General features: G+C 47.9%; 1 protein-coding gene across 2 annotated transcripts in view; it reads right to left on the bottom strand.

Annotated features, from left to right (window-relative positions):
• LOC138504373 (tropomodulin-3-like) overlaps positions 1 to 27671 on the bottom strand; it is a 419121-nt gene that overhangs the window by 94106 nt on the left and 297344 nt on the right. For both annotated transcript variants that reach the window (XM_069624833.1, XM_069624832.1), the window contains exon 7: positions 23058 to 23165. In XM_069624833.1, coding sequence (XP_069480934.1) covers positions 23058 to 23165 — 108 coding nt within the window. The remainder of the gene's footprint in view (positions 1 to 23057; positions 23166 to 27671) is intronic.

The raw sequence follows: 27671 nt of genomic DNA, 5'->3' as shown, positions 1-27671 counted from the left end.
GAGAAGCCCTGCAAAGGACAACTTCTCCCCTTAAGTTGGTGGGACCAATTGACACCAAGACGAACTAGACTGGAAATCCTCTCTGCTGGCTGTACTTCCATTACTGCTGCAGGAACAGAGTGCCAGGGGACAGGAACACCAGAATCTAGTGCATCATGAAAGTGACTTTACTTACCTTCCTTCTTTGTAGGTCCAGCACACACACCATCTTATGTGGAGTGCTCGGGGGGTCATTGAGTAGCCTTTTTTCCTACTTACTCATGTAACATTTTTTATGTTAGCCATACGACTTTAAATGGCTGGTGGCAGTGGTTTAATTTTATAGTATAACAGCCATGGGTGACCATTTTGTCAAAATGGCCCAGTATTCTTTTTTCGCCATTTTCTGTTTGTGAAGTCTTTCTTGGGTTTTCCTCTGTGCGCCAAACCAGTTTTGACCCCTTTGTTAGGTTTTGCCTTTGGCGGGCTTCAGTGCTGAAACCCGCCTCTGGCTCCAGTGTGTCTGAAGTGCAGGAAGTAAGGGAGGTGCCCAAAACTCCACTGTCCTTGGTCTCCAGGGAAACTTGAATGCACCCAGTCCTGGCTGGCTGTCCTTGGAGGACAGTAACCCTGCTGTGCCAGTGACAGCTAGGCGGTGCATGAATGGGAGAAACCTGCTTAAAAGGCAAATGTTTTGGCACTGAAGACAGAATCGACCACTGGGAAGGACATCCCGATGAAGAAACCGTGAACGAAGCTTGCTGCATCCTCCTGGACTGTTGAACTGCCCAGTGAAGCCCTGCTGCTGTGCTGAAACTTTTCGGAACAAGAGAAGCGGACGACTTCTTCCCTTGGGTTAGTGGGACCAACTAACCCCCCCGAGACAAACTTTGCTGGAAGACCTTCCCCGACTGGCTGTACTTCTTTGCTGCTGCAGAAACAGAGTGTCAGGGGTTGAGTAATCCGTAGTCGAGTGCAACGTCTGTAAGACAGCCAAAAGCTCCATGAGTCTCCTGAGGACCCTCCAGAAGCAGGCCGACCAAAGCTGGAGTTACCTCACCAGAGTGCTGGACTCGAGGAGTGAAGGAAGCCCGAGCGGTGTCCTGCGGTGGTGCCATTTACCGAGCGCTGAAACCACAAAGTGCCACTGATCAGAAAAAAGCCTGTAGCTGCCGCAAACCATCGAATTGCTTGCGCAGGAGTCCCCAGATGTTCTCCCGCTTGTCCCCACGACTGAGGTCCAAGAACACAGGAGCTGCATCGCTGCAACCAGACAGGAGCCAGCTGGACCCTCTTCTAACCAAAGGTACTGTTCTGACTTGGGGTACTTCCCTCAGTGGCTGTAGCTTGCTCTTCTCAGTTGAGACTTGCAGTAGCTGCTTTTTCTAGAGTTGATCTCAGCTCTAACTTTCACAAGTCTAACAGCTTGTGACCAGACAGTGATTTTACTTCAACTAAGTAATTTTGTGCAAGACTTTTGTGATCTAAGAAGTGTCTCGGCTCCATAGACTTTGCTCCAATTGACCTTGGCTGTCCTGGCCCCCTGCATACTCTTCTTTTCCAATTGATTTTGATTCTTACTGTCCCCCATAGGTGATACATTGGTTTTTAACGAATATTGCTGGGAAAGGTTTTCATCTAGACTTCATTGGAAGATTGAAAGTGCTCACATGCTCCGAGAACCTGTTTAACCGTTTTCCTTCCTTTAAACTTTCCTTTTTGCGAATTCAGAATTACAAAGTACACAAGTGATGTATAAATGCCATAACTGTCCTAGTTAGTGAAGTCACCTCAGGGTGTCGGACGTGTGTATGAAGCATCTCCAACGAGTAGCTACTTGCTTTGTGATAATTCTGAACAAGTATTTTAAAGTGCATTTGATTGCTACATATATTGCCCTTTTTAAAGCACGCTCATTTAAAAACAGACTGTTAAATAATTATTTTACTATAAAACCTTGAGCGCAAGTCTTATTTGGATACTTGTATTTGTGGATTTCATTGCTACAGCTCTACAGCTCACACTTACCCTTCTTGAGAGAAGTCTGGCTGCTCCGTCACGCTAACTTGTGTAACCAATAGGTGGGTTACCTAATAGGTTACTACATCAATTCTTGACTAACAGGGATCAACAGGGGAGACTCCAGGCAAGGAGGCTGTGGTTTTGGTGCCCTTTTCAGGAGCCAGGAGAAGACTGAATATCGCCAGTTGGATTCTAGTCGCTAATCTGGTCTGCACTCTGATGAGGGGACTTCAAGGATTCAAATAAAGTCTCTGGAGTTCCAGCAGGGTGCCACCAAAGTTTCAGCACAATTGGGACTTTGGAAGACCATGCACTGCCTAATGGTTCGAGGTCGCAAGGTACTGCAGCCCAGAAAGGTCGCAGCATGCCTTTGGTGGCTCAAAATGCAGGTCTTCTTGAGACTAGTGGATCTCACCAGCCTCTGGGTAGGAGTCATTGCGTTAGGGACCCCAGTTTGATTGGAAGGAAGGGTTCCAACAGGCTACAGTTACACAGCAGACTATGGTTGCTGAAAATCGCTACAGCCATCTTTATTTCATCTTCCTCTTCGGTTCCAGCTCCAACGGTCGACTGGTCAGCAGGTTCAGAGTTTATCAGAAAATACAGCACAGGTTCTGCAATCTCTCCATGCATTTTACAACAAGGGGCGGTCTGGCTGTCCAATCAGTACAGCAAGCACCCCCACTGGGAGTTGGTTCCTTTCAGGCAAGGTGAAAGACTAAAGGTCTGCACGATTTTGGACTCCTCCCTTGCTTCTTGCCTTCAAGACACTCTGGAGCCTAGGCGGGGAATTCAAAGGATTCCGGCTAAAGACAAAACTTCCACTCAGTTCATTCCTGCTTAGAATAGCAGGGGAAGATCTCGGAAACAGCCAGCACACAGAAAATGGCAAAAAATCAGCAGCCCACCATTTTAGCAAAAAGATGGCCCTTCTGTGCATTACCGAGGCTGAATCAACAGCCTGTGAGTAATAAAGACTAAAAGTCATAAAATAAAAACCACTGCCACTAGCCATTCAAGTAAACCTCCAATTGTCACCAAAATGTTATCAGTTAAGTAAAAAAACGGATACATTGTATCCCCCCAGCACTATGCATAAGGTGGGGAATGCTGGCTTAGTTATATAAAATTTAAAGGCGATGCATATCTCCCTACTACTTGGGAACAGAAGTTCACCCAAATACATGGAAGAGAAAATAACAGGGGAGCCCAAAGGGGCAACTCAGCCTAAGCCTAAAAGTTATAGGAAACTACAACTCCAACCATACGCTATGGAGAGACATAAAAAGGTCACCCATAAAAAGAGTAAACGACTAGGTGAGAGGGGAAAAAAGATTCCTACTCACCTAGGGACAGGTATAAGGTAAAATAATTACAAAGCCAAGCAAAAGGTTCTGAGGTTGACAGAGCTCAGGAAGATTTATCACTAATATGAAAATCTCACCTAAGAAGCATCCTGACAAGGGATATTAAAGCAGTAGAGGTTACAAAAGAAGAAGTGTTAAAGCAGAAGTTGTACTTTTGTTTTGAACTTTACCCATTCTATCCTGGAAGGAGGTTATCGAGGAATACCATTGGTGCAGTTTTCTTTGTGAAACCTGGAACGGGAACTTCTCAACAAACGAAGAAGGAACTGTTACCAGTGGATTTTTGCTTGAGTGAACTTTGTTTCTATGCAACTTTTCAAGAACTGATTTGGGAGAAATTGACTTTGGGCAATCCTGGGGAACGAGATCTATCCAGGACAAGTGGCAGTCATCCAAGACACTGGTTATTTGGTAATCTTTCATTTATGATGTTTATGCGTTGTTTTGACTCGTTTAGTGTGTGGGTCAGTTTTGTGTATGCTAGGAGATTTCCACTAGACTAGGTAGGGGATTTCCTGGTAGAGTAGGGAATAGTTTCTTACCTGTAACTCCATTTCTCCAGCATTGGTAATTTTCATGGCTTCACATGCTTAGAATATTCCCCGTCGACAGGCTGGGAACCCTCGGTAAGCTTATAAAGCCTTTTCCCGTAGGAAAACGTTCAACACTTTTGTCCTATCTATGTCGTTTTGTGCCGCGCACGCACGCCCCACTAGGACGTAGTGGTATAAATGCCCCGCGGCTCCCTTCAGATTTTGACCCCTCCAAAGTGGAACGGGGTGAAACAAAAATTACAAGATGATTGCATTTTGGGGAGGCCGGAGGGCGCATGTGAATCCATGAAAGATACCAATGCTGGAGAAATGGAGTTACAGGTAAGAAACTATTCCCTTCTCCAGCATTGGATCTTTCATGGATTCACATGCTTAGAATAGAATGCACAGCAGTGAACTTGAAACAATGGAGGTGTAAATGCAATCCAGCACCCACCCTATCCTGAAAAAGGCGAATCATAATCAAATAGGATTCGAAACTAACAATATGCCACAGTACTGCACCGAGTAACATTTATATAAGCCAAAAAAGCATACATAAAACACACGTGTTTACCTCCATGTGTATATTCGTACATAGATATATATATATATCTATCTATACAAATACATATCCAAACCAGCATAGACCCTCCTCAAAGAGAAGGGCTTACCTTATTGAAAAAGATGTCGCAAGACAGCTCGTCCCATTTGAATCTCCTCCGCATGCTGTCGGTCGAGGCAGTAGTGGCGGGTGAATGTATGGGGCACTGACCATGCTGCCGCCCTGCAAATGTCTGTCAGTGGAACCCCTGCCCACAACGCCGTCGATGAAGTTGCCCTGGTCGAATGAGCTCTCGGACGTCCTTGTAGCGGTTTCCCCGCTTTTGAGTGACAGAAGGCAATCGTCGACGAGACCCATCGGGTCAGTCCTTGTTTTGAAATTGCCTTCCCCTTTGTCGAAGGCCCATATGCAACGAAGAGTTGCTGCGTAGATCGAAGTTGATGAAGGTAAAATTTTAGAGCTCTCTTGACATCCAGGGTATGCAAGAACTTTTCCGCAGCTGATGAGGGAGTCGCGAAGAAGGTGGGCAGGACAATGGATGAATGTTTATGATAAGTCGTAGGAACTTTCGGGCTGAAACGAGGACTCGTTGACAAGACCACTTTGTCTTTGAAAAATCTGAGATATGGAGGGTCTATGACCAATGCCTGTAACTCTGAGATCCGTCTAGCCGATGATATGGCTATTAGAAAAGCCACTTTCCATGATAAAAACTTCATCGGCGACGTGGCCATCGGCTCAAAGGGTGGTTTCATTAACCCTGCAAGTACCAGGTTAAGGCTCCACGTCGGGGGAAACGTCCGGAATAAACCTCTCAAGAAATGTTTCACTAACCTGTCATTAAACAAGGGCGTTGATTTCTTCCCTCTTGTGAACCTGGAGATGGCCGCCAGATGAACCTTTAGTGATGAAAAAGACAAACCACTCTTCGCCAAATGTAGTAGATACAGGAGAATCTGTTACGGAGCAACTCTGAGGTTCCACGCCTGCCTGTCCTTGGCACCACGTACAGAATCTCCTCCACTTACACCTGTAAGACTTGTTGGTGGACGGGGCCCGCGCAGCCTGTAATATCTTCCGACAGTCCGAGGGAATGTTCAAGGCACCAAATTCTGAAAAGTCAGGAGCCACGCTGTGAGGCTGAGGCTGCTCGGGTTGTGATGCCACACCGTCCCTTCGTCCCGGGACAAGAGGTTGGGCACCTTCGGGAACGCCATCGGGTGATCCGCTGACAGATGAAGCAGGTCGGAAAACCATGGTTGCCTCGGCCAACACGGCGCTATCAAGATGACTCGGCACCTGTACCTGCGTATCCACTGCAGAGTTCTCCGTATCAGAGGGAACGGAGGGAAGGCGTAGAGGAACTTGCCCGTCCACGGGAAGGAAAACGCTTCTCCCGCCGAATCTTCCTGTGGCCACCTGCTGGCGTACCTCTCGCACTTCCTGTTCGCCTTCGTGGCGAAGAGATCCAGTTGAGGTCGCCCCCATTTTTCGAAGACCTTCGACAATTGATCGGTGTCTATTTTCCACTCGTGAATCTGGTCCATATTTCTGCTGAGCGAGTCCGCCTGCTCGTTCCTCACTCCTGGCAGGTGATGAGCTACGATGGATAGATCGTGTTTTAGAGCCCAGTGCCACACTTTGAGCCTCGATGGAGGGTTCTGTATCGTGTGCCACCTTGTTTCCGTAAGTAAAACATTGCTGTGGTTTTGTCCTTCAGAACTCTGTGGATCCCTTGATGTGAGGCAGGAACGCCCTCAGGGCCCAGCGGACCGCTCTCAATTCCAGAACGTTGATGTGCAGGAGAGATTCCTTCTGAGACCAACGGCCTTGTGTCTGCAGAGTGCCCATGTGCGCTCCCCAGCCAGTTAGGGACGCGTCCGTCACCACGGTGAATCGGAACTCCGACTCCTGTAGGGGTACCCCTTTGGAAATATTCTGAACTTTCTTCCACCACCAAAGAGTTGATAGGAGCTTGTCGTCGACGACGGTCAGCCTGTCTGACCAGAGGCCCTGAGCCTGCGTCCAACGGTTCCCCAAAAACTGTTGCACTGGCCTCATGAAAAGGCGGCAGTTGGGAACCAGAGGAATGCAGGACGCCATAGCTCCCAGGATTGATGTATAGTTTCTCACCGACAGCCTGGAATTGATTTTCAACTGACTTGCCAATCGACTGAGCCTGGTGATCCTGTCGAGGGATGGTCTGACTAACCCCAACTGGGTCTCGAACTATGCATCCAGAAACACCAAGGTTTTGGACGGCGTTGACAAGGATTTTTCGAAGTTTATTGCAAACCCCAATCGTTGCAAGAGGCTCATGGTGTCCTGTAGACTCCTGTGCGTCGACGCCGGGGAGGGCCTCCTCACCAACCAGTCGTCGAGATACGGGTATACATGGTGGCCTTGCCTTCTCAGCCAGGCTGCCACCGGAGCCAGGCATTTTGTGAACGTTCTGGGGGAAGATTTCAGTCCAAAGGAAAGAACTGAACTGGTAGTGAGTCCGCGCTACCACAAACCTTAGGTACTTCTTGTGTTGCCGACATCGGTATGTGGAAGTACGCGTCCTGCAGGTCCAGAGACGCCAGTAAATCCCCTTCTTGAACTGACCTGATCACCACCTGGAGCGTGAGCATCTTGAACTTTGTGTTTTTCAGCGACTTGTTTAGTTCGCGCAGGTCTAGGATGGGACGCCACTTTCCATTTGGCTTTTTCACCACAAAGTATCGGGAATAAACCCCTTGACCCCTTTGTGACGACAGGACCAGTTCAATAGCCCCTTTTTGTAGCATAAGTGCTACTTCCTGCAGCAACACGCTCAGATGGGATTGAGCTACACACGCCGGTGGAATATGCGGAGGGTTGCTCTTGAATTGCAGGGAATTACCGTATTTTACAGTGTCCAACTCCCATTGATCTGTTATCAGCTCCCATTCGTTGATGTAACATGATACTCTGCCCCCCCAGAACGTTCCGATGCCCGTCATTGCTGGTCCTTACTCGGTTTATCCCACGCGACGAGTAACTTGCTCTCTTCTTGGGGGCCTGGTAGTCCCGGCGACGTATAGCCGCTTGCGAAGCTCGCCTGTATCCCTGAGAGGAATATGCTGGCGTACCGAAGGGTCGGTCCTTCGATGAAAATCGGGAATTCCCCGATGCTCCTCTGAAGGGACGAAAAGACCCGAAACTCCGACCACTCTGGAGGGCCCCCAAGGAACGCGCCGTGTCCGAGTCCTCCTTCATGCCCTTCAGGGCATCGTCAACCTTCTCGCCGAAGAGGAGGTCTCCTTCAAACGGCATATCCAGTACCTTGTACTGCACCTCCGGTCGGAAGTTGGTGCATTTTAGCCATGCCGGTCGTCTGAGAACTACGCCGTTGTTCATTTGCTTAAACCCCAACTCCGCATGGTCCACCGCAATGTTAATGGCGTGATTTGAAGCCTCCTCACCTTCCCTGACCAGCAACATAGCTGCTTTTTGATGTTCATCTGGAAGGTGTTAGAGTATGGGCGCCAGCCGATGCCACATCTCCCTGTCGTATCTAGCAATTATGGCGAGCGAATTGGCCGCCTTCACTGTGGTAGCACCTGCCGACAGGACTTTTTTGACGAACGCATCCTAGCATCTAGCATCACTTTCCGGAGGGGTCGTACACTTGTGTTGAGCCCTTGCCTTTCTCGCCGCCGCCGATACCACAGAGTCAGGTGTTGGTTGAGAGGAAAGGCACTTGGGAGTAGAGTCAGGGGCTTTGAATTTCCTCTAGGCAACCCTTCATCGCTGGCTCTGAGAAAGGGTGACGCATGGTCTGAAGACCTTCCTTCCACACATGATCTAGGATGGGCACTGAAAACACAGACCTCCTCCTTTTACCCATGTGGTCGAAAAGAAAACAGTCCTTTTCTTCCTCTTGGGCCAGGCCAAATTCCGTGCAAGCCCTGGCCATCATGTTGTGGAATGACCCGATATCGTCTGGGGAGACGGCTGAGCCGGGCTCCTTGGGGTTTCCAATTCCACATCGGACTCCCAAGTCGGATCCCTGGAGGGGGGAAAGGGAGACCACTGACGACGCTCTGCTGCCTGATTCCGAATCCAACTGTTCCCCTTCCTCGCAGCGTGGGGCCGAGAGATTTGCCACCGGAGGCTCTGCCGTGGGGGTTGAAGGTGGAGGGTGGCGAGACGGGCCCGGGTCATCGACGTCCGACCTGGCCGGAGTTGTTCGGGGCAGTCTGTCATCCAGTGTCTTCAGCAGCGTTTGCAGCGTGGACAAAACCTACAATGACAAAAGCGACTGCGGATTGAGCAGGGAGGTAGAACCCGGAATGCTCCTGGGGGTAAGGTGTGGTAAGTTGTAACCCCAGGTCTGCAGGGGCAGCTATCCTTTCACCCTTGTCTCCCGAGGATACCGACAAAGCCTCCTGCTGTAGAAGTGTGTCTAGCAAAATTGGGTAGTAGACCTCTGGACACCAGGCCTCTTGAGGGGTGTCCGTCGACGAAGCAATAGTCGGCCCCGTCGTCGTCGCCGCCTGCAATCCAGGACCGGTTGATGTTAACTGCGACAGAGAAGTAGATGACTTCCCAACCGTCGACGATGGTGGTGGTCACGCAGGCTTATGCGTTGCTCCCGCCTTTTCCGAACTCGACCTGCGCTTCTCTGTCTCTCGACTCAAGGTCGATCTATGACGATCGCCCGAGGAGGATTTAGATGAGGACGAAGAGGCCTTCTTCGAAGAAGAGTCCCTGGAATGGCCTACTGACGATTCATTGTCCACCGGTCGCAACTTCTTTACCGGTGGTTCCGATGACGAAGAGCGGCGGGGGGGCCCAGAAGATTTTGACACCGAGGCAGCGCTGCGTGTGGAGCCCACTTCCGAAGGCGGGTATGCCCCCGCTCCGTCGTTCAACCATGCGACATGTCTGCGACTCGATCTTTAAGAGTCTTCTGGGAGAAGCCCTTACATATGTCGCCGAGTGATGAGGGTGCAGACAGTAAATGCAGTCCATATGTCCGTCCCCCTCGTAGACCTTCTTTAGACCGCACGTAGCGCAGGGGCGGAACAGTGCTTAGCCCGACATTAGGAGAAAAAACCACAACAGCACAACCTAACCAAGTAGAAAATACACAAGGTGTTCCCACTTTTGAGACGGTTGAAATCTGAAGGGAGCCGCGGGGGCGGGGCATTTATACCACTACGTCCTAGTGGGGTGTGCGTGCGTGGCCCAAAACGCCAAAGATGGGACACAAAAGTGTTGAATGTTTTCCTACAGGAAAAGGCTTTAAGCTTACCGAGAGTTCCCAGTCTGTCGACTGGGAATATTCTAAGCATGTGAATCCATGAAAGATCCAATGCTGGAGAAGCCTTAGTTAGGTTTTCTTTGAAATTCTTGTTTAAAATAAAATGTCAAATACTGAGAAAACTACAAGCAGTTTTCCATCTCGCATTATTGACCCCCTCACACTACCCACTGTGGCTCGTGTCTAAAACATGGACGTGCCACAAGATTTTTAGTTTGTCCCTTGGCCATCTTGTCACCAACCCTTCCTCCCGACCTGTAAGGACAAACATCCTTATATGGACTTACAGTGCCAGGGAAAGCCAAGGCTTTTTGCGGACTCCCTGGCAACAAACACAGATGGCCGTGCAGAAGTGGGTTGGGACTGTCTGGTCCCAATCAACAAACCAGTTTGTGTGTCTGAATGGTATGCATGAGTTGTGCTACCAGTGGACCAGGACTGGCTTTTGGATAAGAAGGACCACTGCACCTGTTCCAGGGTGTCGACCGGAGTAGTGCTCGAACCTGCAACCCCTGAGCATAGATGGCCAGAGCCAACGGTGGGAAAAGCGAACTTGGACCCTCTTCTGAAGACCTGCTAACTCCTACAAAGAATAAAGAGTACAGCAGGGGATTTGTAACATGCCTTACCTGAACCCCCTATTCGCCCATTTAAATGTTTGGTAACTTTTAGAAAATTGTACACGTTTGGCTTTGCCATAGCTTGCTCTGTCAAGCATTGGGGAGGGGGCACTTATTCAAGAACAACTTGTCCTCATACACCTTGGAACTCTTCATTGGACCCCAGATGCCATCCACTAACTTCTTCCTGTCTCACAAAACTGTGTGGAACCTTTGGGCACAAGGCCCCAAACATCTTAGGGATGCACTTTTAAAGTTAGTGTTGCATCTCTGTGGACCTGTAGTTCTCCATACTACTACTTACCTTCCTTTGCATATGTTGCCCTACTCTAGTGATTGCATATATGTATCATTTAGTCTTGTGTGATAATATTACATGCTAATAGTCATTGTGTTATATGGCCATAAATAAATATTTTAATAACCTTTGTCTAAGTGTCTTCCTGGAATTTTCACTGCGTGTACTCATTGAGGACCCCATACCAGACTCACCCCTCCTGAGACTTAACCTTGACCACTCGCCTAGCTGCCTTGAACTGGTTTGGCTGCAGCTCCCAGAGTTGTCCCTGTCACTAAACTAGGTTGGCCTTCTATACATCATCCACCAACCACTCACAAACTCAAAATCCATATATACAGCCCCTGTAGCCAGTGCAATAAAACCACAATACCCTCTACCCCTGAATACTGAAAGGAAAGGTAATGGTTAAAATGGCAATGGCAGTCAACAAGATTACAACCCTAACCTCAGAAATCCAACCCTAAATTAATTGGGGCCTTGTGCACTGACATCGTGAGGGACTTGTGGATTTGAAACCGTTCCAGAAGTCATGTAAGTGTCTATTCTAGTGAATGAAATGGTCCCCAGCTTTCAGAGTGCTTGTGCAATCAAGTAATGGCAAAGCTAAGTTTTAAGAGGAGGGTTTTAGAGGTTCATGTAAGTACAGCTGTAACTAGCCCCGTACTGTGGTTTCTCTTGGGACTTGGAAGGTCTCTCTCTCTCCGCCCTGTCCTATCAGATACCATCTCCATACCCTCCTCCTCCCGTCCCACCAGGACACAATACACCAACTTGCTCTACATCCCACGCATCAAAAAAGCCAAAGCCAGTGGCCTAAGCTTCCCCTACATTGCCACCAAGACCTGGAACGCTCTTCCTGCAGACATTAGAGCGGAGAACTCACTCCCGATTTTTCGTAGGAAACTGAAGACCTCTTTCCGCACAATGTGACACTCGCAAATCTATGTAAATATACTGCATTGCAAAATTTGTACATGTGTCATATTGCCACTGTATATAATGTATTTTATGTAAATAATGCATTCTATGTAACTAAGATATGCCTGTAAGAAGTGCCACGATGCCCCCGGGCTGACGTGCGCTCTACAAATCTGAACAAATAAATAAGGTTGTCAGAGGTCACGCTTCCCCGATGTTTCTTCGGAACCTGGGTGCCTAGGAGTTGCAGGTTCGAGTGAATCCTCGGTTGGCCACAGATTCTGGTGAATGGAAGAATGAAGCTCACTCGGCTGCAGGCCTCCTCTCAGCACAAGACTAGATGCACGGCGACAGGAGGGGACATGTGTCATGGTCAGTCAGCCCCCGTATCTCAGGTCCCTTGAATGCTGGTACGCTAACATTTCACAGAGAAGACTATTGGAGGACACGCTAGCAGTCCACTCAGTTCCGAGCCAAAACATGGAACGGTGATATTGGCAGAGCGCCAGCCCAAAGGTCGAGCAGGTCAGCCACTGGGTGGTACAGGGGTGCTTATGAGGTCTCTTCTTGGCAGGACGTGCCGAACTCGAGAATGGTTGGTCCCACCACTCCAATGATCGAAGCTCCACTGAAGGACCTCTGAAGATCGCTAGCCAGACTGGGCTCAACCGAGACTGTAGCAAAAGTTGGTAGCCATGACTTCTTAGGACGGGTCCACGGTCTACAGAGCTGGGCAGGTAACTTGCCTCCTTGCAGAATTTCTCCAAGATCTGAGGCATGGCTGCAGGACTAGTTTTCCTATCTAAAAACTCAGGTCTGACAAAAACCCAGCTTACTGAATAGAAGATACGCCCCTGACACAGTGAAGTAGGGGTCCAATCAGCAGCACTGATGGTGAAACTCATGCATACATATAGAAACCAGTAGGATGATTGGGACCAGACAGTCCCAGCCCACTTCCTGGGAAACACACACATGGCCCTGCACTAGCCCACAAAAACCAAGGCTTTCCCGGGCAATGCATGACCATAAGACATGCATTACTCACTGTAATAGCATTTATGATTGTATCCGCGTTGATTCACATGCTGTGCATATAGTCTGACATCTACTGGTAATCACAGAGTATTGCATCTTTCTTTCAAAGCTCGAAAGGGGACGTCGACATGGGCGTGACAGTAACACCATCTCCAACGTGACCTGTAGTGTACCCAAAATACTGCACGCGTTGCGGTCCCTCCGATTATTTTTTCTGCCATGAGGGAGACTTATGGTCAGCGTGAGGGAGTACAGAAGAGAGAAGGTGTAAGATGTCTATGTTCCTTTTACTTCATGAAGGGAAGGAAGGGTGGGAGCATGTGCATCTAAGCAGATACAATCATCAGAAATGCTATTACGGTGAGTAATGCATGTCTTCTGATGCTTGTGAATCTGCTTACAATCACATGCTGTGCATAGACTAGCGAGCAGTACCCAGAGATGGTGGTGGGATGTGTGAAGGAACAGTAGCAAAGAGATGTCTTAGCACGGCTTGTCCCACCTGAGAGTCAGACCTAGTGTGTGTATCTAGACAATAGTGTTGTGTAAAGGTGTGTACAGAACTCCAGGTTGCTGCTTTACAAATGGACTCGAGGACCATTGCAATGAATGCTATGGTAGCACCTGTGCCTAGAGTAGCGTGTGCTCTGGTCCTGAATGGCAGATCTCTCTTGTCAAGAGTGTAGCACAGTATGATGCAGTTTACGATCCAATTTGAAATAGCCGATTTAGAGACATGGTCCCCTTCTCTACCAGCTGCCACTGAAACGAAAAACACTTTTTTAGTGGTTTTGTCTTTTCCAGATAGATAACCTCTGTCCTCACATCTAGTGTGAGGTGGGTTCTTTCTGCCACGTTAGTGGGGTTCTGGAAAAAGATGTGTAGTTCTATGGACTGGTTTATATGGAACTTTGAAATAAATTTGGGTGCAAATCGTGGGCAAGTGCGCAGGACCACCTTCTCTTTGTGAATCGTGACGAATGGGTCCTGAACTGAAAGGGCCTGCAGTTCACCAACTCTCCTTATTGATGGGATTGCCACCAGGAAGGTGGTCTTGTAGGGGAGTGCTTTAAGGCTAGCCTTGTGCATTAGTTTGTAGTATCTGTAGTATCTATCTGCACTGGGTGCACACTGTGCAGACAGTAGAATGCATTGATGTAATCTAGAATCATATGGGACAGTGTTCCAATAGTTACAGTTGGGAGCTTCAGGATGGGAGAACCTAACAGAGGATGTTACCTGTTTAGCTCCTGCCTCTCCTAACCAACTTGCCCTGTAACTTGGAATAAACTTACTAATTTTTATATACTAATGCCTCCAGCGTTTTACCTGCCTCCTGGTGTCTCTCCAGTGTTCCCCAATACTACAAGTTCAAAAGGGAGGCCCCATTAGTCTGGGAAGTACAACGTTTATTTCCAACCCAGTTCCAGGGTGGGACCTGGAGGGATGAAGCCTTTTTACCTTCCATAAAAGCTTTAATTACTGGAATTTTCCGCCACAAAGCTTTATTCTGGGACGAGGTGTATGCTGAAAGCGCAGCTAAGTGGACCTTTAGGGAATTGAAAACCAGACCTGAATCTAACAGGTGGGTTAGGTCTAGAACAATATGTGTTGGTGTGCATTAAATAGGATTGATGCCTTTGTCATTACAACAAATGACAAAGCGTTTCCATTTGCTGGAGTTGCAATGCCTAGCCTCAGGAGCTGCTAAATTGAGAGTTTGAGGGCATTGATTTAGTGTTTCCCCCTGGTCTTGCGACAGCATATTGTAAGGGCATGGCAGCTTCCTGGGTGGATATATTGGCATTACCATGAGATGGGAGAACCAAGTTTGGCGGGCCCACGTTGGGGCCACCAGAATCATCCTGACTGGCTCTTTGTGCATCTTGTGCACTATCCTGTTGAGCAGGGGAATCAGGGGGTCTGTGGGGAAAGCTTAGACAAATCTCCCCGACCATGTTATCCAGAGACTGTTATCCTTGGAGCGGTTTCTGTGTACCTGGAGGCATAATCTGGGCATTGTGCATTCTCCAGAGTTGCTAACAAATCGATCTCTGGAAAGCCCCAGTCTGCGAAGACTGAGTACAATGTCTTTGTGTAGTTGCCACTCGTGCTCTACGGGTAGGGCGGGGGGAGTCTCTGCAGAGTACGTCCACCTGGAACGTGTTGTGACAGGAGGAATATCTTGTGTTTGAGAGCCCATTTTCATGTTCTGGGACAGTCTGTAAAGCCCTAGAGAGAGAGTGCCCCCTTGTTTAACACATGGCCCTAGTACTGTCAGGGATGACTAGAACGGTCTTCCCCTGAGGTTAGTTTGAAAAGCGTTCAGGGCCTTGAACATTGCTAGCAGTTCCAACACGTTTATGTGGTTGGATGCTACTGCTGGGGACCACAAGCCGTGCGCCGTCTGATGAAGGGGAGCCCCCCCACCCTGTCAATGCATCTGTGGTGGGAGTGGCTTCTAGTGCAGGGGGGTGGTGAAGGTTTTCCCCTGCAGAGGGTTTTTTCTTGACCACAACTTCAGAGACTGAATGAGGGCTGCCGAGACCACCACTAGAGCATCCCACTGGCCGTTGGCCCGACACCATGGCTCGAGAGTCACTCTTGCATGGGCGCATGGAGCTAGATCGATGCAGGAGGCTATCATCTCTAAAAGTCGCACGGCTTTGCGTACGGTCACCTTGTGACTGGCTACATATTGTGGGATCTGGAACAGCATGTTTTGAACCCTCTCGTTTGAGGGAGAAACAAGGCCGTCTTTGGTCCAAATTAGAGCCCCCAAAAACTGTTTGGTTCTAGTCTGGACTTTCTCATTGTTGGAGAACCTTAGGCTGAAGAGGCGATCTACTTTCTTCAGGGTATTGGTTAGGCATGTTCTGTACAAATCCCCCATTATTAGCCAGTCGTCGAGGTAAGGATAGACTGGGATGGACTGCCTGCTGAAGGTGGTCACTCCCCACATCACAAATAAGACTCAGAATAATGGACACATCAAAGTAGGGAATGAGACCATGAGATTGGGTGATAGACAAAGTATTTATGTAAGATTCAGCATTCAGAGAACTCTGATGCCTTGAGAGCGCTCTTGCAAACAATACATTTTAAAGGGTTACAGCATCATCAGTGACGTTTTCTATACAGTCTACAAGTCACATTTGGATTGGTGAGGGCATGGGTTCGAGTATGGTGATGTAGGGGCCGGCTCCACGAGATTGGCTGGTGGCTTGGCGGGATGTCGAGCATCACGTCTTTCATCTGGGCTGGTCCGTGCGAGGTGAAGGTCAGGTTGGGTCCGGGAGAGGCGGTTGGTAATGGCTAATCTACACACTATCACAAGACATACAGTAAATAATGACCATTACTACACCTTTGGTGTTTACGAGAGGCCTATAAATTGTACACGTGTATTCACATTATCTCGCTTCAGATCATTGGCAGGGTGAAGGGTGTGGGGGGGCTTGCCCTCTAGATGGCATGGGATCAATAGCTGTCGGGTCTGGCACATCAGAGCGGGAAGAGATGGAGTGACATGTTCGTTTAGGAAAGAATATATTGCGACAGGAGTTTGGTTTTATTGAGGGCACTCTAGGATGATCAGCAAGGAAGGGTCACACTTCTGCTACATCAATAGACTAGCTTTGGTGGGGCACAGGGTTGAACAGGCAGTCATTTTCCAACAGTGGGGGCGAGAGGTGCAGGATCGGGTTTGCTGAGATAGGTGGGCCACAAGTCATGATTCTGCCCGGTCACACACAGGGCAGTGATTTCAGAGGAAGGATGAAAAGAATACACAGTTTGCTTGCAATAATTCGCGTCAGAGCATCCCTGAGAAATGGACTTGGGAGGCACAGGCGTGGGAGGAAAAAGGTGGGGGCTGTCCGTGCTAGCTGTGCGTGGCACTGCGGAGGGGAGAGAAGGCTGAACCGATACCAGAATGCAGCCTAGTCCAAAGATGGAGTCCGGGGTACACAAAGTGGATTACAAATGTGTCTTGCAATAGCCCCACCTCTGTATGTACCAGGGGCTTATCCCCGAGGCCACAGAAAGGCAACAAAGGTGTTACTCCACTAGTGCAAGAGCAGGTGGTCTCTTTCACGTAGAATGTATGGGGGGGGAGCAAAACCAACCCCCTCCTTCCTTACATTGCGCAGGTGAGCAGCTACTACTGCCAGTACCTTTGTGAACACCTGTGCAGCTGAGGCAATGCAGAAGGAAAGAACCTTTAACTGATAGCGAAATATCCTCCATCATGAACCTTCAGTGCTTTCTGTGCACTGGCAACATTGAAATATGAAAGAATCCATCTTGCATATCCAATGTGGCCATGTAATCCCCATGCAACCCCCCCTGCAGCAACAGCAGGATTACCTTCTGTAGTGTCATTCTGAATTTCTGCGGTTTGACATACTTTGGGTACAGGCAAGTACACTGAATAGATCTCCTTTTTTACCTGGTGAATTGGGACGACTTCTACGGTGCCCTTTTCAGAAGATCTGCACCTCTTCCAACAGGATTCGTAGGTGTGCTGGTGATAGGCGTCTGCTCTTTGGTGGGTGGAATTGAGGTGGCCGATGGAAATCGATGCAGTAACCGTGGGTGATGGAACACCCACTGGTCTGATGTGATCCCCTCCCATGCGTAAATGAAAGAGGACCAGTGCGCCCCAACCAGGGAGGCATGGGAGGGGACCCGAACCAGCGAGTCACTTTGTAGCAGAGTTCCTGCCTCTACCCTTGCTTCTACGTTGACCTCTCTGCTGATATTGGCTGTTTCCAGAGGAGCCTTGACCGGAGGACCAAGGAGTACATCCAGAGCCATATTGACCATGGGGAGACCAGGAGAAAGATGGAACACAAAAGGAACGGGGAGAATTTGAGCCTCCTCGCTGGTGGAAGATTTGGCTGTGACTTCAGCATCTCATGCCCTTTCTTAGCCAACATTGTCAGCCTTGCCAAATAAGTTGGAGTCATCGACAGGTTTGTTATTCAGAGAGGCATTAGTCTCTGGTTTGAAGCCAGAGTTCTTCAGCCAGGTGTGTCTCTTAAGAAGAGTCCCCTGGGCTACGGTACGTCCAGCAGTCTAAGTGTCCTTTAATATATTATGGGTAACCTGCCTGCCCTCAGTTACGACCGCCAGCAAGCATGATCGCATGGGCTCTGCAACCTCTTGAAGGCCTTTCTGGAGCAGGCCCCATTGGATGTGGCTGCAACTAGCGAGGAGAGTCAGAGTTAGCTATTCTGGTAGAAGAGTCCGCAGAAGTAGTAATATGCTTCCCTAGGGCATAATGTTTTTTTGCAATCTTTATCCGGGGGAGCTTCCGCTGTGGAAAGCGGAACCCCTGCCCTTTTTCTAGTGGTTGTAACAACCAGGGAGTCCGGTGTGGCATGACCTTGTATATACATAGGGTCAGATGGGGCGGGACAGAACAATTTCTCAACCCGAGGGTTGACTGCCCTTGTGAGGGAGGGGGACAATGAAGAAGGAGCTAGGCGTTTATTGAATTGAGTTGCGGAATAGCCGGACTAGTGGGAGGCTTCTCCTGGAAAATATGTTCAACAAAGTCATCATCGGGGGCCGTCTCCTGTGTAGCAATCTCAAAAATGATCTGTGGCACTTTTTAGGATGGCATTATATAGCATTTGGTCATCCACAGGCGATGTCAGTATTTGTTGAGGTGAAGGGGGGGGGGTCTGGACACATAATGTATGGGTCAGGGGTATCTGGGTGAATGCCAAGGCCCCTGATCTGCTGATTGATCCCGCACCCAGTCCTGGTCAGCTGTGTCCGGATCCTCCTGGTCTAAGACCTCTTGGTGGACTTGTGTAGGAATGGGAAGCATTTGCAGTCTTCCTCCCTAGGTCTCTTGGAAATAATGTATTTATCAGAAAAATCTATAAATTGGGCCATCTTGTCCAAATAATTCTTAAGTCCATAGGGAAGATACAGAGGGGTCTGGGGGTGGAAAAGGCTGCTCAGACGGCATAGATTTTCCTGACGAAGCCTTGGAGAGAGGCTAGGGGGCTTCAGAATAGTCCTCTCTATGAGAGGGGGTGCCCCTTTGTTCTCCTGCAGCCGAAATAAGCTCCAGAGCATTCTCCCAAAGACGATTGAAACAGACGACATGCATTCCATAATCATCCTGCACACATATTTGATGTTTGTGTGATATATACACAAGAGTACAACATTCTGGCCCTTTAGGTGACGAGGGGAAGTTGGCAACCCTCCCAACTTCCATATTGAGTTATATAACATGGCCCGATTACCTGCAATACCCAATTGTTCTTGGAAATGCATTTTAATAAAAAAAACTGCTCTCTCATTTAAATTGTCTAGTGTGACCAGATCCAGTGTTAGTTTAACATATGCGGTTTTATTGAAGGGTAACTCCAGGATTCTAGCTAGACAAAAGCTGACAATATATGTTAGATAGGTAAAATTTAGCGTGAAGGCTGTTACTGGCACACACTGACAGTCATGGCATCAACATATTCCTTGCAAGGTCCAGCAAAGCTTTAGAGTTTCCAGGTTATATATATGCGTGTTAGGCAAGAATGGATGCAGTAACCCTGAGGGAGACTACACCAGCCTTGTCCTCTTGGTAATAGGTAACCCACCTACGGTATAGGTCTGTACTACGCAAGTAGTACAGACCTATACCGTCCTTGTCTCCTTGGTTACCTGAATGCACCCAAATGTGATTGGCTCGCTGGCTGTCCTTGGAGGACAGCCACCCTGCTGTGCGAGTGACAACTAGGCTGCGAATGAAATGGAGAAACCTGAATAAAAAGGTGAGGTCCCTTTGACAGTAGGCAGAGTCGACCACTGGACGAAGAATCCAAAGAAAGAAACTGCAAGGGAAGCTTGCTGCACCCTCCTGGACCGTTGGTTTGCCTGGTGCAGTCCTGCTGCATTGCTGAAGCTCTGAATTTTGTATAGACTAAAGAAGCCTGGAGCGGACGACTTCGTCCCTTGGGTTGGTGGAACCAACTGACCCCAAGACAAACTTTACTGGCACCCCTTCTCCCTGCTGGCTGTACTCCTTTGCTGCTGCTGGAACCGAGTGCCAGGGGTCGGGAACACCAGGAACGAGTGCATCGTCTTTAAGCCAGACCCATGCTCCAGGAAGATCCCGAGGACCCTGCCGAAGCAGGCCAAGCCTGAGCCACCTCAACAGAGTGCTGGACCCCAAAAGCAAGGGAAGCCCACCAGGTGTCCAAGAACCATAGTGGTGCTATTTGCCGGTAGCTGAAACTGCAAAATGCTGCTGATTTGGAAGAGCGCTTTGCCGCTGCCAACCTTCGAACTGCAGTGCAGGAGTCCTCCAGACGTCCTCCCTCTTGTCTCCACGACTGAGGCCCAGTAACCCAGGAACTGCAGGACTGCAAACTGAACAGAAGCCAGTTGGATCCTCTTCTTCCAATATAAGGTATTGTCTTTACTAAGGGGGTATTTACCTTTTTTTGGTCTGTAGTTTGTCTCACTTGAGACTTACAGTAGCAGCTTTTTCTGCAGAGTTGCTTGCAGCTTTGCTTTCACAAGAATTACAGCTTGTGGCCCAACAGTGATTATTTTCTACAAACTGTCATAATATTTTGCAAGACATTTGTGCTATCTTTCAAAAGTGACTCAGCTCCCCTAGACTTTGTTCAATTGACATTGGCTGTGCTGGCTCCCTGCAGACTCTGACCCTGCGTTTATCTGTCGCTCATAGGTCGTACATAAGTTACTTGTATAGCTGGGAAAGGTTTAACCTATACTTCATTGGGGGATAGGTTAAACCTTTCCAAGAGAAAGAGAGAAAGAGAGAAAGAGAGAAAGAGAGAAAGAGAGAAAGAGAGAAAGAGAGAAAGAGAGAAAGAGAGACATCACAACAGGGTATCTACTTGCTGAACTTAAATCTAAGGAAGTTTTTTTGAATTGTATTTTATTGATGCATATTGCCCTTTCTAAAGGAGGCTTATTTTAAAACTGACTTAAATTAATAAATCTTTTTTCTAGAAAACGTTGAGGATAAGCGTTATTTGAATACTTGTAATTGTGAATCTCTATGTTACATTTCTACAGCTGACACGTACCCCTCTTGAGATAAGTTTGGCTTCTCAGTCACTCTACCAACATGTGTTGTACAGACCTATACCAATAGCTGGGTTACCTATTGCCAAGAGGACAAGGATGCTGTAGTCTCCCACAGGGTTACTACATACAATCTTGCCTAACAGGAGCTTCCTGAGAAACCTCAGTTCTGTTATTTTTTTTTATTTAAAGAGAAATTTCCACCTTTGGGTACGGTTTTCATGAATAACTAATCTCCCCCAATCCGATTTTGGGTGGGTGAGCATTATGGCAGGTCAATTGTTATGCGGAAGTGAAGACGCAGTGATACAAGTGCTTGTGCAGGCTCATCTCCACTGTACCCTATACACTTTACGCATGCCTAGCTACTCTCTAGGTTTGCGGTTATCCAACAGCATCCTGGTTCACATTACTAAAGCAGTTTCCTTTTATCCTGGAAGCTAAAGCCAGTTCCCGGTCCGTAATGATAGAAACCTTATATGTCACATTTTTTGTCATTTCAGTTGTGTTTTGTGGTTGGTGCACTTTTCTTTGTGTGGTCGTAATTACTCTGAGTGGCAGACTGCAGCTACCAATCGGGCTTCTAATGTATTAGGGTGTGTTCTCAGTGCATACAGGTTCACTACTGTAGAAGGAAAAAGCTGACACTTTGACCTGAGATACTGGGGGATGGGGCGAGAGGTTGCCTGTGGCTAAGCCAATCCTACATGGTGATTAATATTGTTTAGCAACAGTTCTTAACTAAAGGGTTGTTCTGATGTATGTATGTATTTGTGTCTTAAGGTATCGTCTGTGTTACTTTTTTTTAAAGAAATAAAACCAAGAGGTAGTCAGTCATTTTCCTCTGTCCAAGTGATTGATGGGGGCTGAAGGCATATTCAGGGGCATCCCCTGCACCCTCCCATGGTCTCACTGAAAGGGTTCATCATTACACCTTCACAGGGAGGGACTAAAACCTGCTGCAAGCGACATTTACTGTAGGGCCACCCCGGTTCATTGCTTTAATAATCCTAAAGCTGCTGTGGTCCTAAATATTTAAGCTCTTAAAGGTAGCCCCATCCTAAGGGCCTATACCAGTTGTGCTGTTCAGTTATGCCAGTTTTCTTTTTGCTGTACGAACATTGGGGTTTCAGGGGTCCGACAGCACCACACCTTCGTTTTCTCCATTTCCAGCGCGTTTTGTTGCACACTAAACCAGGACTGCGAGGTATAAATCTCTCAGTATAAATCACCCAGATGGTGCTGCAGGGCGTAGGACCAGCATATTTAAAGGTTCTATTTGTATTAACGTAATAGGCAACTAAAGTATTGATGACTCATTTATGAGCTGGGGGCACAGTTCAGTTGAAATGTAAAAGCCCATGTCTGTAAAACTGAGTCAGCAGGGCACCGTTTCTGCCTAACCAGGTTACCCTACATTTATTTTTGGCATTTATATAGCGCACCAAACCTGAAGGCATCCAGGCCTGATAAATCATTTGGTGTAACTGGGCATGTTTTATTGCTCACAGTATCTTAATGTGATACCTTTCTAGGTACAGGCGTATGGGTATTTTCTCTTTACAGGTAAGGGGGCCTGGGAGCTGGCCTTCTACTCGCTCCACATACCCATAGGCACAGGCGGGGTGCTATTGAATAAAATCCCGGGATTCACTGTCACGCGCCTGTGCGCAATAGGGGTGCATATACCTTTTCTCCTAAAGCTTACTGCACATTCGTATATCATTCCAGATTCTTATATTTTTGCCGCAGTCACACACCTTGCACAGGCTCCCAGTGGAGGTTTCATTCCCAACAGTGTGGGTGCATTCGCTAGAGCCCCCCCCCCCAAACCTCCCTGCATGCTCTAATAAGCGCATGCGCACAGTAAGGTGCACGTTTACATTCTCAAGTTTACCTACAGGTTGCTGATCAATCATATTCCCACAGGTGCTCCTCACACATTATTAATATAGGGCAGATACTTCCAGAAAGAGCTTGTATAAGGTGTAAAACACATTTTTACATTCTGCCAATAAATGAAATTGGTAATTAAATCACACTGCTCTTTTTTAATGTCTGGTATCCTTTGGTAATGGGGCAACTGCTTTTTGGCGAGTTAGGACCTTTATCAATATTTGTTTCTTCTACGACTTCAGTCAGATCTTAAAATAGCTGCCAATGCATTCTCTTGAATGGAAATCTTTAAATATTAATGGGCAGAACATCTTTTTTGGAACCAAAAATGTCCAAGTGTAAGAAAATGAACCAACATAACGACAGGCATGTTGGGTTGCACATGACATAGGTTACAATTCAAAGCACACACAGGAAATGCCTTACTTTGCGAGCTCTGCAAGACTACTTACAGCAGCAACTGGGTCGTTGCTCCGAGTTGCAGCCAGACTGAACGTCTTGACGTGTGTGTTCTTTTCTAAGGCTTTTGCATACTCTTTCAGGGTTGGTATTGGAATGTTCTTTGAAGAAAAATAAAAACGCATTAAAAATGATCCCTCTTTTTAAACATTTAAAATAAATGGACCCCATTTTCTTCTTCATCACATGATTACGGACATGAATCAAAAACAAGGTGCCCACATAACCAGCTAATACTTGCTCTAACAAATAATCCCATTGCACCCCAAAACAAATTCTCCCTTCACCAGCAAGTATTCAATTTAATCTGCGGTAATCAGGTGGCACATCCAGACTGGTTTCCTAGCACACAATACAATGCTTTGGTATCCAGTGATTTTACTGAAAGCATTTTCCGATGAAATAAATTAATTGAAAAAAAAGATTAAAAAAAAAAATTATATATATATATATATATATATATATATATATATATATATAGGATACATTACTCACCGTAATCGTATTTCTGATGCTTGTATCTGCTTAGATTCACATGCTGTGCATAGGCCGACATCTAGTGGAAGCTGCGGAGTATTACAGTTTGTTTTTCGAAACTCGAAAATGGGCGTCGACACAGGCGTGCCAGTAATACTATCCCTAGTGTGACGTCCACTGTACCCAAGATCCCTCACGCGTCTGGGATCCTCAGATTGTATTTTTTCTGACATGAGGAAGCATGAGGAGTAGCGTGAGTACAGATAATCCAAGCAGATAGACAGAAAGTTAAGACTACAAGTAATCATGCGCCTTCTCTCGGAGGGGAGGAAGGGTGGGTCGCATGTGAATCTAAGCAGATACAAGCATCAGAAATACGATTACGGTGAGTAATGTATCCCTTCTGAGGCTTGTGGAATCTGCTTAGATCACATGCTGTGCATAGATTAGCGAGCAGTACCCGAAGAACGAGGTGGGATGTGAGAAGGGTCATGAGCAAACAGGTGTCTTAGAACCGCTTGTCCCACTTGTGTATCTGTCTTGGAATGAGTGTCAATGCAGTAATGCTGAGTAAAAGTGTGAATAGAGCTCCAAGTAGCTGCTTTGCAAATGGTGTCGAGGGGAACATTTGCAATGAAAGCCAGAGTGGCACCAATGCCTCTAGTAGAATGGGCCCTTGGCGTAAAAGGCAGAGTTTTTCCAGAAAGAGAGTAACACAGCTGTATACAGTTGATAATCCACTTCGAGATCGCGCCTTTAGAGACGCGATCCCCCTCTCTGCCTGTAGCTACGGAGACAAACAGTTGATCTGTTCTTCTTAGCGGTCTGGTTTTATTTACATAGTAGAGGACCGCCCTACGCACATCAAGGGTGTGTAGTTTCACCTCAGCCGAGCTTTGCGGGTTCTGGAAGAAAGCCGGAAGCTCGATGGACTGGTTTACATGGAATTTAGATATAAATTTAGGTGAGAACGTAGGGTGTGTACGCAAAACCAGTTTGTCTTTGTGGATAATAAAGAAAGGATCCTGCACTGACAGAGCCTGAATTTCACTGACCCTTCTTATAGAGGTAATGGCTACTAAGAAGGCCGTTTTATAAGTCAGGTGTTTGAGACTACTTTTATGCATGGGTTCGAAAGGGGGGCCCATGAGCTTAGCTAGCACCACATTGAGGTCCCATCCTGGCGGTGGGTTCGAAATAGGAGGGTGAAGTCTCTTTACTTCTTCCATGAAGGCTTTAACTACTGGTACTTTCCACCACAATACTTTGTTATGGGATGTGGTGTAAGCCGAGAGGGCTGCCAGGTGTACTTTCAGAGAGTTAAAAACCAAACCTGCGTCCAGCAGGTGGAGCATGTATGTTACAACGTTGGAAGGAGTGCAATCAACTGGGATGATTTGTTTATTCTGGCACCAAATAACGAATCTCTTCCACTTGTCAAAGTAACAGTGCCTTGTGTTTGGTTTCCTGGATTCTTTTAGGATGTCCATACACCTCTGTGGTAAATTGAGATGCCCAAACTCTATGACCTCAGGAGCCATGCTGCCAGGTTCATTGAGTTGGGTTCCTGGTGCACTGTTTGACCTTGTTGCTGGGACAGTAGGTTGTACCAGGCTGGGAGTTTGATGGGCTCGCACAGCGCCATCCTGCGTAGGTGTGGAAACCATGTTTGTCTCGCCCACATGGGAGCAACTAGGATGAGCGTCATCGATTCCTTGTTCATCTTGTACACCACCTTCCTGATGAGAGGAGTTGGTGGAAAAGCGTACGCAAACATCCCTGACCAGTTCATCCACAGGGCGTTCCCTTGGGAGTCTGGCTGGGGGAACCTGGATGCAAATCCTGGGCATTGTTTGTTTTCGCTTGTGGCGAATAGGTCTATAGTGGGGAAACCCCACTGAGAGAAGAGATCTTCTACGATCTCTCTGTGAAGGACCCATTCGTGTTCTTCTGGGAGGGAGTCTCTGCTTAGGGCATCCGCTAGGGAATTGAGCTCCCCTGGAACATGTTGTGCTGATAGGAAGATGTTCCGTCTGAGTGCCCATATCCAGATTTTCTGTGCAAGCTTGGACAGATTTGGCGAACGAGTCCCTCCTTGTTTGTTCAGATAGAACATGGCTGTCGTGCTGTCCGTCCGGATCTGCACCGACAAGTTTAGTAGATGGGGCTCGAACGCCCAAAGCGCTCGGAATACTGCCAAAAGCTCTAGCAGGTTGATGTGGTTCTTGGCTACTGAGTGAGACCAGAGACCCTGAGCTGTGTGGTGGAGATGGTGAGCTCCCCACCCAGTCAGGCATGCATCTGTAGCTACCACTGCCTGTACTTCGGGATCGTAAAAGGGTTTTCCCCTTGCGAGATTCTCTTTTGTCCACCAGTGTAAGCTCTGTACGAGTGTTGGCGAAACGACCACTAGATCGTCCCACTGACCACTTGCCTGAGACCACTGTTTCGCCAACCATTCCTGCATGGGACGCATGCGCAGACGCGCGTGGGGGACCAGGTAAATGCATGACGCCATCATGCCCAGTAACCGCATTGCCTTGCGTACCGTTATTTGTTGACCTGACTGATAATGTGGAATTTGCAGTAGTATATTCCGAATTCTCTCTTCCGAGGGGAAGGTCAACCCTTTCTGAGTATCTAGGATTGCTCCTAGGAACTGTTTTGAGGTGCTTGGCACCAGACTTTACTTCTTCTCGTTGATAGAGAAGCCTAATTCGTCGAGGAGGTCGATAGTCCTCTGAATGTTTGACCTGCAAATTCTTGGGGTTTCCCCCGTTATGAGCCAGTCGTCCAGATAAGGGTACACTGGGATTGCCTCCCTGCGTAGGTGTGCAGCTGCCACCGCCAGTACCTTGGTGAATACCCTTGGTGCTGAAGCTATCCCGAAGGGCAGTACCTTGAATTGGTAGTGGCGACTGTCCACTTTGAAGCGCAAGTATTTTTTGTGCGCTGGGAGCATGGAAATATGAAAATAAGCATCTTTCATATCCAAGGTTGCCATGTAGTCCCCCTTTTTTAGGAGGGGGATTACCTCTTGTAGCGTGGTCATACGGAATTTGTGGGGCTTGACATACTTGTTGGCAGGCCGTAGGTCCAATACTGGGCGCATTGTCAAATCTTTCTTTGGCACAAGGAAGTAAGTTGAATAGATACCCTTGTTTACCTGTTGTCCTGGGACGAGTTCTATCGCGTCCTTTTCTAGCAGAATGGCGATCTCCTCGAGAAGGATCTTCTGATGTTCTAAGGAGTGTATTCTTTGTCGTGGAGGGTGGTTCCGGGGACGCTGCAGTAATTCTATACAATATCCTGTGGACACTGTTGACAGCACCCATCTGTCTGAGGTGATCCCTTCCCAAGCCTGGGTGAAGTTGGAAATGCGTCCCCCTACTGGGGTTGCGTGAGAAGGGACCCTGAACTGAGCATCACTGCTTTGGCGGAGGCGTGCCACCTCCCTTGTTGGGGCTGCCTCTGCCTCTTCCACGACCTCTCTTGTTACCCTTGCTGTAACTTTGGGTAGACTGCTGGTTGTTGTTCCATTGTGTACCCTGTCCTTGGGCATAGTTGCCTCTTTGTGAATTTTGGCCGCGTGGGCGACGAAAATTACTGTTCCCCCTCTGGTTCGGGGGTTTGTTGGTAAGCTGGCCAAGGGATTTGAGAGTCTCGTACTCGTCCTTGGCATTCTTAAGTGCGTCTTCGACCGCTTTCCCAAACAATAGATCTGGTTCCACCGGCTTGTCTATTAATGAAGCCTGTGTTTCTGTTTTGAACCCCGACTGCCGTAACCACGCATGTCTCTTGATAACAGTACCTTCTGCTATCAATCTTCCTGCGTTGTCTGCAGCGTCGAAAGTTGCTTTTAATATGCAACCAGACACGGCTCTCCCTTCTGCCGAGATCCGAGCCAACTGGCCCTTTAACGGTTCAGGAGCAGAGGCTATGAGCGCCGCGACCTCTTCCCATTGATGGCAGTTGTAACTTGCCAACAGGGTGGTGGAGTTTGCAATCCTTGCTTGGTAGGCGGACGTTGAGGCTACCTTCCTGCCAAACCCGTACAGTCTTTTGCTCTCCTTGTCGGGAGGAGCTTCTGACGACGATAAGGGTGTCCCAGCCCTCTTCCGAGTGTTGGT

This window comes from Ambystoma mexicanum, chromosome 11 (genome assembly GCF_040938575.1).
Source record: "Ambystoma mexicanum isolate Mex_15411 chromosome 11, UKY_AmexF1_1, whole genome shotgun sequence".
Lineage (NCBI taxonomy): Eukaryota > Metazoa > Chordata > Amphibia > Caudata > Ambystomatidae > Ambystoma > Ambystoma mexicanum.
The sequence above is the reverse complement of the archived record's forward strand: the minus strand, read 5'-3'. Positions and strand labels throughout refer to the sequence as shown.